The sequence below is a fragment of the Bos indicus x Bos taurus genome, chromosome 3 (assembly GCF_003369695.1).
Source record: "Bos indicus x Bos taurus breed Angus x Brahman F1 hybrid chromosome 3, Bos_hybrid_MaternalHap_v2.0, whole genome shotgun sequence".
Lineage (NCBI taxonomy): Eukaryota > Metazoa > Chordata > Mammalia > Artiodactyla > Bovidae > Bos > Bos indicus x Bos taurus.
In genome coordinates, this window is record NC_040078.1 from 119,009,073 (window position 1) to 119,026,087 (window position 17,015).

Consider the following 17,015-nt stretch of genomic DNA (forward strand, 5'->3'; position numbering starts at 1 on the left):
GATCTTGCTGACAAATCTGACTAGGATACTATAAGAAGCTCACAGTAGGACTTCTCTGGGAAACCAAGGTTGGCCTTGCACTAGAAAATCAACCAGTGTAATTTTATGACCACAGTAACAGAAAGAAGAGAAAATCACCCATGACAAAAAGTGTGATAACGCTCAACATCCATACTCAACAGCAGCCCCCTGGAAACTCCTACTAAAACGGAACTTCCCTGACCGGGGAAAGAGGATCTACGACTGACCTGGCTACTCGGCGCTTTGGTGGATCACTGAGAACTCTCTCCGTGAGATCAGAGGCAAGAGAAGGGTGAGCACTGTCACCACGTCTATCCAGCCAGGAACCAGAGGCACCCCACACAGTAACGTTAAGAAAAAGCCTGAAGATTAGAAAGACACTGTCCTCCTTTGCTGGCACGCGCTCCCCTTCTCCCACGGGGACTGTCAATGCCCGCTTGCCCACAGCTTTACTTCCTGAGAGCCCCAGTGCCTCCCGCAGCCACCACGATGCTGGCATGGCTGCTGCACCCATCTCCCACATCTGCCAGTGCAGAATTCAGCGGCATGGCTGCGCTGTGCTAGTCTTCCTGCCGTTTATGAGGAGTGGCGGTGGCTTTTCACTTGCATTACTGACATAAAGTTTCCTTTTAAAATAAATTTGTGGGGAAAAAAAGGTACCACATTTTTTTAATGTGAACGGCAGGGCACCTGACCTGCAGCTGTGACCTGACGGGCAAGGTGCCCTTGGACACTTGAGTAGGCACCTCTGCTGACTCGGGTTCTGCAGGCGCCAGCGCCTTCGTGCATTTACTCTGTTTGTTAGTTCAATGATTTATTCCGCTAAATGTTCACTGAGTGCGTACCAGGCGCCAGAGCTGTCCCAGGCCCTGGGAACAACGCTGTGCGTGACACAGACAAGAATCCCTGACCTCAGACAGGCACTGACATCAGAGTGGGAAGAAACAGAAAATAAACAGAAGGTAAGACAGAGAACCTTAAATGACGATGGCAACTGCTGGGGAGAAACCGAATTCCCAGAGGAGGGTAGGGCAGAGCCGCCGTGAGCTGGGGGGGCTGAAGCTCAGGTCTTGGTCATGGTCCAGGAGACCTTGCCGAGAAGGTAACAGGTGAGCAGAGGCGGGCAGGGGCGAGGGGGTGGATGCGATGCTGCGGGAGAGCCGTACAGGTCCACGCAGGGATGCAGAGTGCAGCTCAGTGCTCCTGGGACATTCATGAGGTAGGAAGGAGGCCCCTGCGGCTGGAGCAGAGGGAGGTCTCCAGTTGTCGAGAGGGCTCTGGCTTGTCCTCTGCAGGATACAGGGAGGTAAAAAGATGGGTGTGATGTACTTGGTGGGAATGTCCTGGTCTCTGGTTAAAAAACAGGCTGTACGTGGAGTGGGCAGAAGCAGGGCAGTTAGCTGGGAGGCATGCCAGTGTGGACCAGGGCGGTCACTGCGGATGTTCTGAACGGTGCTCAGACTGCGGACAGAACCAAGAGTATTGAACTTTTATATTCTGTCCAGTCTGTACTGGAAAGTGAGAAAGAGGTCGGCTGACTTCTGGGTTTCTGGCCTCAGGAGCTGGAACTCTGGAGCTGGGCATGGCAGGATGAGCTCAAGCAGGAAGGCCGCGGCCACCACATGGGGCAGCCCTGATGCCAGGCTTGTCAAGGCTGCTGGGTCACCACGTGAGGGGCACGGACAGCACTCGGGGGCAAGGCCCCTGGCCCGGCAGAGCAGCATGGAGACAGCAGCTGTGGTGACGGGCCACTCAGCCCCCTACCCACGCCCGCCAGCTCCTCTCAGAGGACGTGAAACACAGACGCGCATCCGGAAGAAAGAAACACGAACCGCAGGGACCTCGAGCGACAGCTTTACACTTTCATGGTCCTCCCCAAATATCTGTGCTGAAAGTCACTTCGAAAGCCACCAAAGAACTTACTTAAAAGCGAATGCTAAGTATCTCATGTAAGAAGGAAAGCAGTGGATGTCCTCGGGCACCAGTCAGTGCTGTGCCAGCAATGTGCAGACACAACTCAGAGAACTAGTCACACAACAATGCTGAACTCAGATGCCAACTCGTCTGTGCACTGACCGCCCTTGCCCAGAGAATCCCACGGACAGAGGAGCCTGGTGGGCTACAGCCCATGGGACTTGGAAGAGTCGGACATGACTGAGCAAGTAACACACGTGAGCACTGACCGCCCAGCTTGAAGTTCTGATTTAAATACAGGTATTCTGCGCTTCTGCTGATAACCAATCACAGCCACCGAGGACGTTCTCACTATCCCACTGGAGCTGTGACTCAGGAGTGATCACTGCCGGCCATGTTCCAGCATACTTTCAGCCCCGACGACTCTCCACGCCACTCTGAACGAAGCCCGTGGACCTGCCCAGCTCTCACGCCTGCCCTCGTCCTCCCCAAGGGCGCCCGTGCACCCTAGGCCTCTGCGGAAACGCACACCTCCCCTCCTTGAGGATGACACACCGTGATGCCAGGAGTGAGAACTGATGGGAAAGGACAGAGAGAAACTGAGGAGCAACGAGAGGCCGGCCCAGACGGCTTCCCAGGAGAGCAGCGCCCTGCGTGTGGCCCTGCTGCTGGAGGGGCTGCACAGCAGAGATGAAGGGGCACAGGAGAATCACTTCAGCGAAAATGGAGCTTGCTCACGGAAACAGACCCACAGAGAGCACGCTCCAGAACCGACTTTGCACAGGCTGTCTGACACCCACTGCTCGAGGGCCTTACCTCTGTGAACTCCTGGAAGACCTGGTCACTCTGGTGGGCACCAACGGTGACCTCTGGGAGGAAGACAGGGATGGATGTGTAATTCAGCACCTCCAACTTATCCTGAACCCTGGAAAGTCAGACAGATGTCAGACAGACCGAACATCAAAATCAATACAGTAACATCAATAATCAATACAATAAATCCAGGAAAGTCAGACAGATGTCAGACAGACCGAACATCAAAATCAATACAGTAACATCAATAATCAATACAATAAATCCAGGAAAGTCAGATGTCATACAGACCAAACATCAAAATCAATACAGTAACATCAATAATCAATATGGCACACAAAACACCAAAGTCAATACAATAAAGTAAGCTATTAGGCTGATTGTTTAAAATATCCACCCCCTTCACCTCAGAAGCCAAACTTTCCCCAAAGAGCCTGTGGGGCTGTGGGAGCCACCCTCCCAACACCACTCTCAGGACAGACCGTCTTTTAAGAGTCCCACGGCCACAGGCGACTCCCTTTGGGGAAAGGACACAGATGTGAAAACATGAAGCAGGACCTGCATGTGCTCTGAATACAGACACAGCAGGGATACAAAGGTGAGAGCCAGCACCACCTGTTACAGGGCTGCTCGTGTGGCCAGCGCCCACGAAAAGCCTGCACGACTGATGACGCCTGAGGGACCGAGCGGAGAGCCACTGTCGTGGCTGGAACACACTGGGGGCCCCCGCAGTGTGGGGACCAATTCCAGGAGCGGAGGCTGAACAGGGCGCGTGGAGGAGGCTGGGGCGGGGAGAGCCCCGCGGGACGCCTCCTGCTTTTCTCAGCGCCGAGACACACCATCAGAGGACTCACTCCGTCTTGCCATTTTATTCTGAATGCTAAAATGTTTATGCTTTGTTATAATTTGCTTACTTTAAATTTACTCTGACTATAACTACTGGAAGATGAAAAGCATTTTGAGTGCTTTTAGGAAGAAATGTTAAGTCTCCTTTCTTCAGGGCTCAAAACCAAGAAAATGATTATTTTAAAAGGCCCTTTTCCCATTAATGACTTATAATGGCAGAAGATGCCTCCGCTGAAATGGCCCAGATGGAAGCTAAGTGGATCTGGCTCTCGGCCACGCTGTGAGGACCTTGGGTGGGCCCAGCTCCTCCTCCCCGGGGACCACAGGGCACTGAGAACCTGCGACAGGCCGCATGCGAGTGACCGGAGGCGGAAGCCTGCCCCAGCATCACTCGCAGGACCGACAACGCTGTAACCAGACACCGTCCCAGGGCACGCTGCTGGGACGACTGCTTCCCTAAGTGTGCTCACATGGGTGTCACTGGTCGTGCACATGGGTGTCACTGGTCGTGCACACAGCTATCACATACACTCAATATGAGCGTTTTCTCTTCCTTTTAACTGTAAACTGGTTTACAGAATATCTTTCATAAGCCTGTGTCAATAAAGTACATGTCTTCACTTTTAACACAAATGGAATTATTCTATACTTATTATATGCTGATGTGCTCAGTCGTGGCTGATTCTTTGCGACCCCATAGACTGTAGCCTGCCAGGCTCCTCTGTCCACGGAATTTTCCAGGCAAGAATACTGGAGTGGGTTGCCATTTCCTTCTCCAATACTTATTATATAGTAAGGATATTTTTTAAGGTGATCTCACTGTAAACAATTTCAAATAAAAATGAATCTTGTGTTTTTAAATATTAATAAATATCAAACTGGGGTATGATTTGGTTTTGTCTATAGTTTTGAAAACCTAAAAACATACTGAAGAATTGAAAAGAACAAACTGGCCTAGGAACGCGTGTGACAGAGACCAACAGCGCCATCTACATTTAATCTGGAAGAACTACAGTTCACATACCCCCTTACAGAAAAGGTGGTGTTCAGTCTCTAAGTCCTGTCTGGCTCTTTTTGCAACACCACGGACTGTAGCCCACCAGGCTCCTCTGTTGCTCTGCCTGTGGGATCTGCCAGGCAAGAATACTGAAGTGAGTTGCCATTTCCTTCTCCAGGGGATCTTCCTGACCCAGGGATTGAACCCACCTCTCCTGCACTGGTAGGCAGATTCTCTACCACTGAGCCACCTGAGGAGCTCTCAAAGAGGGTGTATCTTTGAACAAATATCTTCAAACCACTTTTGAAGATTAAAAAAATAATCTATAGAGACTGTTCTACCACATATTCAGCCTTGTGTAAACTGCTCATTCACTCTGAGCTTCCGCGATGACTAAGCAGAGCCCTTGGAGCCTCTCTCCCGTAAACCCAACTCTGGGCCTCCAGAAACTACAGACACATTCCAGACTGAAGATAAGCAGGGGACGGACACAACAGGACACATTTCATGACTCAGGAAGCTAAAGCGGTGAAAGGAAACATTCTGTTCACAAAGCATTTAGTCTAATTAAGGAGAGTCAAACACTGACAGAACATCCCCTTCACATCCCAGCCCAAAGTGTCCCCGTGAGAAGACAGTGTGTCCCCGAGGCTGATTCACAGAACGAGGTGCTCTGCCACGTAATTTCAAAACAACAGTGAGGCAAGAAGGGAAAGAAAAACAGTAAATTATGACTTACAACTCAACTGTTTCCCAATTAACGGAATGCTTACACTTTCTCCTAAAGCATGTCCAAAGCTATCTTTTAGCTTCTCCTGAGCGGCAAAGTTCTGCATGAAACCCTACAATTCTGATACCAAACGCCTACCCTCCAGTTTCGTCGCACTGGAATTCTCTTGGAAAGACAGCCTCCAGAAGTCGTAGAAAACACACGTCCCTGTGATGAGGCAGCAGGGGCAAGAAGGGAGCCCCAGCTCTGGAAGAGGTGGGCCCGCAGCCCTGCATGGAGAAGGCCCGACTGGGAACGCGTCTCCAGCACAAAAATGAAGCAAGCAGGGCAGCAGCGGTCAGTTACGGATTACGGACATGAACACAAAACACTATCAAGGTTGAATAGGTACTCACACATACATGATTACACACAACACACGCTCTGAGATGCACAAAGTGCTCTAAACCAATAATCTGGTCAGGTTCTGAACAGAATGAGTATAGCTGGAAAATGGCAGGTTTACTGTAATTATCTTAGAAAATGGTCATAATTTTGCTTGAGTCGCCCACATTAAGAAATGGCACTTAAGTGAAAATAAGCAGAATTACCGTTGTAAATTGTTATGAATTATCCTTGGGAGGCAGAGGAGAAAAAACTGGGATGAGGAAGAAGCAATCCCGTTGATGAAGAAGCGGTAAGTCCCCACATGGCTCAGTCCCGGCAAATGTCAGGGGCTGGGACAGCACCATTTTGTTTTTCTAGTACTCTGCCCAGCGGGAGCTGGTGTGACAAGAATCATGCATATGCCCACGTCAAATCAAAGTCTGGAAAAGTCAGAGGGGCGCAGGAGAAAAGAAGGCGCACAGGGCGAGCCTAGGAAAATGCTCAGGCCCTGAGGGGGTTACTGGGCAGGTGGGGAGGCCACAGGCTCAGGACACCCTGCATCCTGACGGCAGAGGCAGGGCGGACGATGAGGACTCTGAACTAATTCTGGGAAATGGAACCTGGATTCACGCCTCGACAGGCACGCCACAGAAAGGTTCTGAGAAAAGGGAACACGGGGTCACTGTGACACTCGTGAAGATTAGCTGGCGGGCAGGCACACAGGGATGGGTGGGATGAAGAACAATGAATCGAGGAGCGGAGATCCAGAACCAGGGCCTGCGGCCCCACCCTAGCGGCGGGACCTGGGGAAGGGGCGGGGTCAGGAGGGAAAAGGCGGGTTTAGGCAGATGATCCCAGGGGATGAGGCAATGACCCCACCAGGACCCCAAACAAAACCTCCCCAACCATATACAACACCCTAACAAATGCAAAAGACCTGGAATCACACGAACTGTGTTCTCAGACCACAACAGAATTAAACTAGAGCAATATTTATAGCACCAAATGCATATATTGGAAAGGAAGAAAGATCTAAAACCAATCACCTAAGCTTCTACCTTAGGAAACTGGAGAAAGAAGAGCAATTGAAGTCTAAAAAAAGCAGATTAAAAAAAAATAACAACAAAAACTGGAATAGATGTCAAGGAAACTGAAAATAAGGAAACAGAGAAAATAAGGACTTCCACAATACAGGTTCAAGTGTGCAAGCTGGCACACCTTTTCTGGAGAACAATTTCAAAACACACAGTAGCCATAAAATGCGTTCACATAATCTGACCCATAACTCCAGTTTCATACTTTAGAAAAGTAACCTGAAATGGAATAAAAATAAGTACAATATGCTCATTACTGTTATTATAAATATGAAGAAGTGAAAATAACCCCAAAGACTGATATTAAAGAAATGAAAAGGACTGTGCCTGTATTTCAGAGATCAACTTTTTCTGTAAAGGGCCTATGTATGGCTTCATATATGTACCTTGTTTTTCTTATAATCCTTTAAAAATGTGAGGACCATTATTGGCAGCTGAGGCCTGGATGGGCCCCCAGGCCATGGTCCCCCACTGCTGACTTGCTTCTTTCAGAAGATTTATGAGGCATGAGTAGCCATTAAAAAACTGATTTTAAATATTTAACAAAATAGGGACACACTCTTATTAAAAGTTACCGTACAAAGACATATGCAGGATAATTTTTATTTAGAAATACAGGAACACACAAACACTTTAAGAAAGATGGGAAGAAGCCGCATTAAACTCTGACACCTCCCACGATGCGGGTCCGGCCTGGACTTGGGTTTCATGGCTCTGACCTCCCTGGCTTGAGCCCACAGTGCTCCTCCCCGTTACTCCTCATCGCATACTCGCGCCCGGCCTCCTGCCCTTGCCCACTCACAGCCCCTCCAGAGCTTGGCCTCCCCGCGACAGTCTTCTCCCCACCCCTGGGCAGCACCCCGGACCCGCTCCTCCCTCAAGCCTCCAACACGGCCTCCCGCCCTCGCAGCCACTCTGGACTGAGGACCTGTCTCTCACCTCACTCTGAAGACAGGAGCCACCTACGGAGAGCTCTGAGAGCCCAGGTCCTGGCCCCCAGGCCTGCCCCACCCAGGCCCCGCCCCTCCTCTCCCCACCCCGCCCCGCCAGAACTCACAGCATCCTCAGTTTGTGCAACTTGCGGTCGTTCTGATCCAGCCACGGCCCTTTGTCGTACTTCAGGTACTCAATATCCTCGACCACCTGCGTGCAGGGATTTAACAGAGGACTTAACAGAGAACATTCAGCGCACGACAAACCACAGACCCCGGCAGGAAGGATCACGCCCTGAGGGTCAGAAAGAAAGGTCTGATGGTCAGCCTTCAGTGAAGTTGGGGGGGAGGGGTGAGCCCCATGCGGGCGCCGGGCCAGCTGAGCCCCGGTGGAGTGGCAATTCCCCACAGGCTGGGAGGACGGGGCAGGCCTGGGCATGGGCAGACTGGAGACGGCAGGGGCTGGGGCGCAGAGGGGAGCCAGGCCTCCTCCAGACTCATTTCCTCCCACAACTTGACTCCAGGAGGCAAGCTCATCCACTAAAGCAGCAACAGGACAAGAGGATGCACACAATTCCTAGAGCTCCAAGAGCCCACACTCCTCAGCCTGCAGTCTGGACAGCCGGACCTCCCAGTGGGCCGGCCTTTTCAAACACATTCTCCCCAAAACACGCCAAACTCGGGGACTTCTTAAGGTTCCAAGAATGTGAGCACATTCAGTTATGAACTCCAGTGATAACAGTCTCGGGGAACACGCACGACTCTTCTGCCCAGACCCGTGCCATGTAAAGCCTCTGCCAGAGGGACAGAAATAACCTGAACACAAGGACACGGACATCACAGACAGAGCAGCCTGGAAGGAGACGAAGCGCGGCCTCGTTTCCAGGCAGAAAGAAGCAAGCCTAAGAGAACCCCCGGAGCTGGGCCAGGGCCTGCCTGGACCGTGGGCCCCACGCCCCTGCTGTGAGAAGGGCCGGCTCCCTCCCCACGCGGGGGAGGCGCCGAGGCCCTGCTGTCCTTAAAGCAGCCGCCTCTGCAAAGCTGTCTGCCGTCACCATCTAGTCCTCAACTCCAGACCAAACGCCTGTACTTTCTTTTAGAATTTTTAAACTTTTTAAAATAAGTTATTGGCTTCCCTGGTACCTCAGCTGATAAAGAATCTGCCTGCAATGCAGGAGATCCCACTTCAATTCTGGGTTGGGAAGATCCCCTGGCAAAGGGAAAGGCTTCCCATTCCAGTATTCTGGCCTGGAAAATGTGTATAGTCCATGGGGTCATAAAGAGACAGACATGACTGAGTGATTTCACTTTTCAATTGATACTTAATATAAAATGAGGGATTTTTTTTTTAACCAAATGATGCTCATTTGCCTCAACACCATGTAAGAGCTAACCCAGTCTCTTCTACTTTTATCATCGTTTAAAGCACTGACTTTTCCAACCGTGGGCACACGTGCACCTGTTTCTGGACTCTGCTCTGTTAAACCACCTATTATCTCCTTTATTAATAGTGCAGTGCCTTCATTACCGTAAATCTGTAATATGTTTTTACACTTGGGAAGGAAAATGTTATTCTTTTCCAAAAACTGTTTTTAAGCTGGAGGATAACTGTCTTACGATGCCATGCTGGTTTCTGAAGTGCAACACGGAGACTCATCTGCAACCGTGTAAACCCCTCCCAAGCCTCTCCCTCCTCCCTTCCCGCTCCCGCATCCCACCCTCCAGGTCGTCACAGAGACAGGCTGGGCTCCCTGTGTCATACGCCACCTTCCCACCAGCTGCCTATCCAAATGTTTTGATTACTCAAGCTCTCCTGAAAATGGCAGAGGGTGACCTGCACCCACTACTTTGGGGAAAGCTGGTATCTTTATGTGGTCGACCCCAAACAACACGATCCAGAGTTGAAACCCAAGCCTGACCTGGAGGCGGGCCTCCTTGTGCGTGGACAGTGGTTCCTCCACAGCCTTGATGCCGTGAGGCGTTGCCGTGTTTCCTACTGAGGACCGCACGCTGTGCAGCAGTGTGGGGTTTACTACTGAGAAAATCCACGTGAGCGGACCCTCGCGGTTGAAACCCCTGTCGTTCAAGGGTCAACAGTCTCAATAAATCTTACCTATTAACTAATCCAATGCTCAATTTTACCATAACCCAAAATTCCTTGCATCTCCACCCTTTCATAATTTTAAGATCCTAGAAAGTGAATACCTTAAAGGAAAATCAAAACGTCATGCTCAGAGAAATGTGATGGGAGGGGCGAGGCACTTGTATCAGATCACGGAACACAGATGCTTCTAACATCAGGAGGAGCCGAACTCATCACTTGATTTGCAAAACCCCTACACAGGAGTTAAATTTAAGAAAAATTATAAAATGTTCAGCCGTTTTCTTACCTTTTCTGCATCCTGAGCTTCCCATGCACTGTACTGTAGAACCTCACATTTCTCACTGTAAGAGGAAACGAGATGCTTTCCTGTAAGTCTTCCCAGTGGACGTCACTGCACAGATGAATACCTGACGCCAGGCGCCCACTCTAAACAGAAACGCCCGCATTCTCTGAACTGGCTCTCAGGGAATGGCTGGCCAAGAAGGGCAAACCTGAGGCAGGGCTGTGCCCAAGGCTGGATGGTAGTAGCAGCAGGCCTGTTTTCTGACCCTCACCTGACTAGACCGCCCCCACCGCACAGGCAGGAGAATGGTGCTTACGGGGCAGGGACACGGGTCAGCTCCGCGGGCACGCAAACCTCCACCGGCGGCAGCACGCATCGCAGGAAGCACAGGGGGCCCAGGGCCGCACGGACGGCAGCCGGGGGCGGCTCGGGAGGGTGGGGCAGATGGGGTGGCGGAGGGACATGTTACTTGAGCTGCTGTAATTCTGGGGAGCCCAGCGTCTGACCATCTGCCCTGCTGGGCGAGGATGTGAACTTTCTTGGCTCCACAGGGGATTCACCAGCCACCAGAGAGCAAGTGCGGGGCTGGGTTCACCTCCTAGGAGGGGGCTGTCTGACCTCCAGCAGGACGCAAAGCAGCCCCTCAGGAGCCCAGGCCCGTGTAGGGGTATGAGCTAACTCCCCACTCAGCTCGCGTACAGAGCATGCAGGAGCACTGGACGAAGCAATGGACACTCAGAACCCCTGCTGGACACTTCACCAACAGGAGGCCCTGGGTGAGTTCTTGAAAATTAAATGCCAGGTGCAAGAAAACCCTTATTTCATCTGTAAGCCGAATCTAAGACTTCCTTTCCTGACAGCACAGCTCAATGTCCTATTTGGGACTGGCTGGGGAGCCTTTGCTCAGCAGTGACTTTGCAGCTAGAAGATCACCACAAGGAATCTTTGGAACTGAGAGTCTAGGGCCGGCCACCTCTCCCTGACACCTCTCCATGCCCGCCCCGGCAAGATTCACAGGACTTTCTTTCTGCGCTTCTGGCCTTGAAAATAGAGCAGCAGTCTGTTTCTACTACCCATGAGAGAAAAGCTGATCACAAGGAAGCACTGGTTTACAGCTAAAAAAACTGCATTCTAATTCAAAACTTTTCTTCCAAAACTGCTAGACAATACTCTGTTCACAGTTTCAGTTACTTTGAAATTTTAAATAACAAGAGCAAAACATTTTCAGGTATCAAAAAAGGCTTACGCTTTCTAAAAGTCTGAGAAATTCTACTAGAAACCTTAACAGCATTACGGAAACATCCTAATTGTAGCTGGACGTGAGTGACGGCAGGAAATGCCTGCCGTGTGCCTGACACACGAGGGCCACAGGACGACTGGCCAGAGAGCGCGGATGCTCCGTGCTGTCAGAGGGAGGGAGAAGCAAAGCTGCAAAGGGGCCCAGTGGTGTTTCCACCGAACCCAAAGGCCCCTTAAGCAACAGCTTTCAAAAGGACCGACAGGCGCTGCTGAGCCTTCCCAATCACAACCACCGAGTCCCTCCAGACAACCTTTCTAGGTAAAAGGGCCACTCAGTTGCCACCGAGAGTGAAAACATGAGTTCTCTAACGTTAAAACCTGTCACCGAACATAGCTTCATCTCACTTCTACTATCAGAATAGCCTAAAGATACGACAAAATAAATATTGGCTAAATTAATAAAACAAACCAACTCCCAGCCGACCAAATCAAACTGAAATGTCTGCTGTCATTCTTGCTTATAAACGTCAGATTAAGGCTCCCCAGACGAGATGGAGTGAAATGAACTAGAAGCGCTCCCGGGGCTGGGGGCCATGTGTGCAGAGCTCCATCTGGCACATAAACCCACCACGCCCCGGCTCACCTCATCTCAGGCAGGAAGGTCCCCTTATAGGCATTCTCGATGTCCTGAAGGTAGGCGGAGGTGATCTTCATCTCGTGTGGCTAAACAAAAGCAGAAAGCAAACGTGGGAAACGTCTGTACTTACGTAAAGTGTGAGACAAGCGACCAACACGGTGCTCCCAGGACAGCCGTGTGGGGTGCTGCAGGGACGGGGGTGACAGGAAAGAGCTGCAGTGCCAGTTCCAACAGTCCCCTCCTGCCGCCCAGAGCACGGGAGTCCGCCCAGGGAGGCCTGGGCTGCGGCCTTCTCTTCCCAGACTCTAAGATGTGGACTGCGCGCGGCCGCGGCGCCTCCCGTTCCGGGAATGAGAGGTGGCAGGCCGCAGCAGGGGAGGGCCCGCCTCTCCCCCATCCTCACACCCCGCTGTCACCAGCTGTCTCCCCACCCCGCCCACCTCCTCAAGCTCACTTCCCTTTCACATGAAGCTTGCCAAGCACAGAAATGTAAACTTCCAATCGTGAGCGCAACTCTCCACACTGAGAACCTTAGTTTAGCAGTGCTAAGGGCTAGGTTATCTTTCCCCATGTCCAAGTTTCTTCGTGGCGTCTGCATGTTCTATTTCCCTGTTTACTATTAGTATCCGCCATAGGAATACATGTCTAAAAATGACATAATGTTTCTTTGATAAAATGTCTCCTTTTCTTAGACACAGTGGTAGTTTTAGCTGGTGACGGTATTCATCAAGTACTGGAAAAACAACAACGTTAATAGATCTAATGTGTTCCTTGAAACTGTCTCTTAAATATTGCTACCCAGATAACAAGAGTTATCTAGAGAACTGTAAATATTAATATATAACTTCCTATTTCTCAATAAATGTCACTTTAATAAGCAAAAGCGTTCCCTAGAGCGATAATTAAATACTCTGACTTGTAGTTCCCATCTCTGGCCACCAGATGGAATGTTCTCCAAAGCACAAACCACACAGCACGCTCGGGAGTAAAGCCTCCAAGGCGCAGCCAGGCCACCAGCAGAGACACAGGTACCCTGAGCACGCGCAAACCGATCGGGGGGCAAGAGAGTGACCGCAGGCTCCTTAAGCCGCATCGAGAGCGCCTGAGCATCTCTGCTGCCCTGGAGACGACCAGCCCTGAGAGGCACTCGCTGAGCACCCACGTGAGCCCCAGTGCCCAGGACGGACCCTGGGACAATAGATACACAGGCAAGTCCACACTGACATCAGTGTCAAAAAGACAGTGTTTGCTCCCATGAAAAAACACCCTCAGCAGGACTGATCTTTCCAACAAGGACTAGCTGTAAGGGCGACGACGGGCCTGGCCACCATGCACCTCGCCGGTAGGACCAATTTCAAATCGCAGGGCTTCCAAGACCGACTGCCTCAGCACCACTAAGGCGGTGAATGGACGTGTGTGGAGATCCCTCTCTGGGGTCACAGAGTCACTGAGCAGGAGAAAGAGGACAAAGGGCCCAAACCCGTTAGGTGTGAGAGGTAAACTCAAAGGGTGTTAGAGACGACTCAACCTGCAGGAAGCGACAGAGCACGGCCATCAAGAGCAGAAAGGGAGGCCGCGTCAGGGGGCACGCCTGCCCTCAGGGCGCCACGTGTGCAGACGACACAGGTACAGGGGGTGAAGGCATGGCACACCAGGGCCAGGGGGCCCCGGGGAGCAGGGGCAAGCAGGGGGCAGCAGGGCCGCCCGCAGCCCACCACACTGGGACCTGGGGGACGGCACGTGCACACCCAGGTCCCGGGGAGCAGGGGATAAGCAGAGGGCAGCAGCGCCGCCCGCAGCCCCCCATGCCGGCACCTGGGGGATGGCGCGTGCACGCCCAGGTCCCATGGGCCCTTCAGTGAGTCAGTCCCCACCACGTGTAAACACCACCACCGTGAATGCCGACACCCAGAGAGGCGGGTCTAGGACAGGAAGGCTGAGTTACGTTTCCCTTCTTCTGGATCCGGCTCTGGACCTCGGGGACCGGCACGTCCACGTAGACGACCACGTGGGGGGGCAGGTACTCACAGATGGTGACCTTCTTCACCTGGTTGTAGTGGTCCACACCTGGGGGGAGAGAAACGCCTCCTGTCAGCCAGTGGTCCAGACAGCCTTCAGGCACACGTCCCTCTCAGATTGAGGGAAAAAGGGGCCGGCAGCTCTCAGAGCTGCGTGTCAACCAGCAGCCGCATGACAGTCATGACCGTGACCGCCGGCTACATGCACATCGTGCTGGCTCACAGCGCCCGCAGCCGCCCCTCCACAGCAGGGCTCCCCCCATCACCACAGACCACAAGGATCAGGCCACAGAGACCAGCTGACTACCCCACAGTCAGGGACTTTCCTGGTGGCTCAGTGGTCAAGAACCCGCCGGCCAATGGAGGACATGCCGGTTTGATCCCTGGGTTGGGAAGATCCCCAGAGGAGAAATGGCAACCCAATCCAGGATTCTTGCTGGAGAATTCCATGGACAGAGGAGCCTGGTGGGTTACAGTCCATGGGGGTCTCAAAGTGTCAGACGTGACTGAGTGACTAAATAACAAGAATCCAAAGTTAGACACTGGGATTTAAACCCAGCCTAGTAACACTTTCACTTCACTTCAAGAGTTCTCTGCAGCCCAGATCTGCACATGCCTTGGCTGCATACAAGGTACAATGGGTAGCGCCATCGGCCCGGTGGTTAGCCCCACTGGCAGGTGGGTCCACTCTATTCCCCCACAGGCTCGCCAAGTGCGCATCCTGGGTGCCTCAGGCCCAGCTGGCCCCGCAGGTGCTCCACTGCCTGTTGCGGGTCTTCCTCTTGTGATGCCCCGTCCAACCCCAACTTCCTACCGAGGGTCTCCTTCTTAACCTCCCTTCCCTGAACACATCCTTCAGACAAACGGTCTCAAACGGAACCACACATCTCCCTTGCCTAACCCCGAGGGGCTCCCCTGTGCGTGCCTACCCCCAGCCCCTGGCCCCCCTCTGAGCCTCGCCAGTGCCCACAGCGCATGCCACTCCCTTGAGCGCAGCACCGTGGCCTAACCTGGGCTCCCTGCTCAGGGGCGCTGCCCCTGAGACCCCATCTCCACGCGGTCAGCCGTTCCCCAGGCTCCCTCGCTCCTTGTGGCCAGGCTAACTGCAGCCAGGAGCCTTTTCCCTTGTCTACTGGCCACTTGTCAGACCTTCAGCACCGCCCACCCGGTGCTACTGGCACTGAAAGCACCAGAACAGCATGTGGGCGCGAAGGTGGCCTTCCCAGGGCCAGGAAGGGCCGCGGTGGCTGCAGGCAGGAGGCTCCAGGACAGGCTGCTCAGGGAGACCATCTGCTGGGGCTCTCCAGTGCGCTCTCACGGGGAGAGATGACTTTAGGAGGGAAAGGGCGGGCAGGGACTGGCTTTCCCTGAGGGAAGGCGGCCTTCCCAGGGCCAGGAAGGGGCCACGGTGGCTGCAGGCAGGAGGCTTCAGGACAGGCCGCTCAGGGCGACCGTCTGCTGGGGCTCTCCAGTGCGCTCTCACGGGGAGAGATGACTTTAGGAGGGACGGGGCGGGCAGGGACTGGCTTTCCCTGAGGAACGGCATCATTCATCTACTTATTAACAACAGACGCTCACAGAACGTGTACTAGCTGCAGGGTGGGTCCAGCAGGACCTTTACAAAGCCACCCCCGTGCCCACAAGGCCAGCCTGCCGCCGACTCACATTGCTTCCGGATGAAGCCTTGTCGGTACATCGCCTCCAGGAAGACAAAGTCACTGTAGATGGAGCGCTCCAACACCACACCCTGTCCTGTTTAAAAACATGGAAACAAAAATCAGAATCAGAGAATAACTGCAGCAGTGAAAACCAGTCTGTTCACTTTAGAAATGGAAAAAAATTATTTACAACTCCATTTCCATACCAAATATTTTCAAAAGAACACACATCATATATGCACTTCTAAGCAGAAAATCATTTTCTAAAACTAGAATACTCATCCACTTCAGAAATAGAATGTTCTGTTTTGCTCTTTCGCAGATCCAACAGGAACATCAGCTAACAGAGAAAAGGCACTGGTTTTTGAACTGTAGACTCCCCACCCCCACCCCCATCCTGCCCCCATCCCAACTGCTCAGTGAGACCCTGGGGTCAGCCCTCACCACACCATCGTGAATCTCAAGTATGATCTAACTGGAAAGCCAGAACTTGCCTTGTCAAATACCCCTTAAAAGCAGCTCTACAGAGAGGCAATCTAGGACCGAATTCCGGAAGGGGCCCGAGCGCAGCCTACGCCCAGCAGCCGTCCGCCGCGCAGGGACACGCACCTGTGCTCAGCAGGTGCTCCAGGGCATCCGCGTACTGCAGCAGGCGGCTGGCGTACAGCCAGGCCTGCAGGCGGTAGCTGTTGCCATCGTTGCTTTTCGGGTCGTCGTAAAACTTCTCCAAACTGCAGTTGCCACTGAACTGCACAGGCAGGGGCTTCCCGTCCCCTGTGGTGCTGTCCACATAGTGGATCCCCGCCTCGGGAAAGTGCTTCAGGCCTGAGGAGACAAGCCCCCAGACGAAACGTGACGCGGAAACGTCACAGCCCACAGGGAGCAGCGGGGACCCAGCTGAGCACCATCCCTGTGGCCGGTCAGCTGAGACCGGGGAAAGGTACCCTGATGCCTGTGTTCCTGGTGTGCAGAAGGGAGCGCGCGAGACCCTGGAGACACATGTGCAGGGGCGGCATGAAGCCCAGGGCTGATGACAGCAGGTCCCCCGCAGCCTTGTGTGAGCTCCTCCCGAGAGGGAGAGCTGCCCCTACGTGCGGGCGTCCGCTGCCTGCATGTGGGCACTGGCCTGTCAAATACCAGAGAAGGGGCTCGGACAATACCGGCCCAGAGTCAGAACCGTGGAGACACCTGCCTCTGCACCAGGGAGCTGCGTGCCACCACTTCCTATGAGGGCATGTGTGCGTGAGTGAGGGGACCATCGGCCCTGCTCCAGGGGCTGCTGCACAAGTGAGACTGCTCGTGTTAATGTGCTCAGCTTACATCACCAACATAAAACCCCAGTCCAAACTCACAACCGGCTTGG

General features: G+C 52.9%; 1 protein-coding gene across 3 annotated transcripts in view; it reads right to left on the reverse strand.

Moving 5' to 3' along the window:
• Positions 1-17,015, reverse strand: part of NDUFA10 (NADH:ubiquinone oxidoreductase subunit A10) — a 38,951-nt gene that overhangs the window by 14,058 nt on the left and 7,878 nt on the right. The window contains exons 3-10 of one of the 3 annotated variants that reach the window (XM_027538104.1): positions 16,262-16,477; positions 15,660-15,746; positions 13,922-14,043; positions 11,983-12,062; positions 10,104-10,158; positions 7,839-7,924; positions 2,752-2,860; positions 998-1,310 (exon numbers count right to left, since the gene is read on the reverse strand). In XM_027538104.1, coding sequence (XP_027393905.1) covers positions 999-1,310; positions 2,752-2,860; positions 7,839-7,924; positions 10,104-10,158; positions 11,983-12,062; positions 13,922-14,043; positions 15,660-15,746; positions 16,262-16,477 — 1,067 coding nt within the window. In that variant the 3' untranslated portion in view covers position 998. The remainder of the gene's footprint in view (positions 1-997; positions 1,311-2,751; positions 2,861-7,838; positions 7,925-10,103; positions 10,159-11,982; positions 12,063-13,921; positions 14,044-15,659; positions 15,747-16,261; positions 16,478-17,015) is intronic. The other 2 variants (XM_027538105.1, XM_027538107.1) reach the window with 2 other exon arrangements.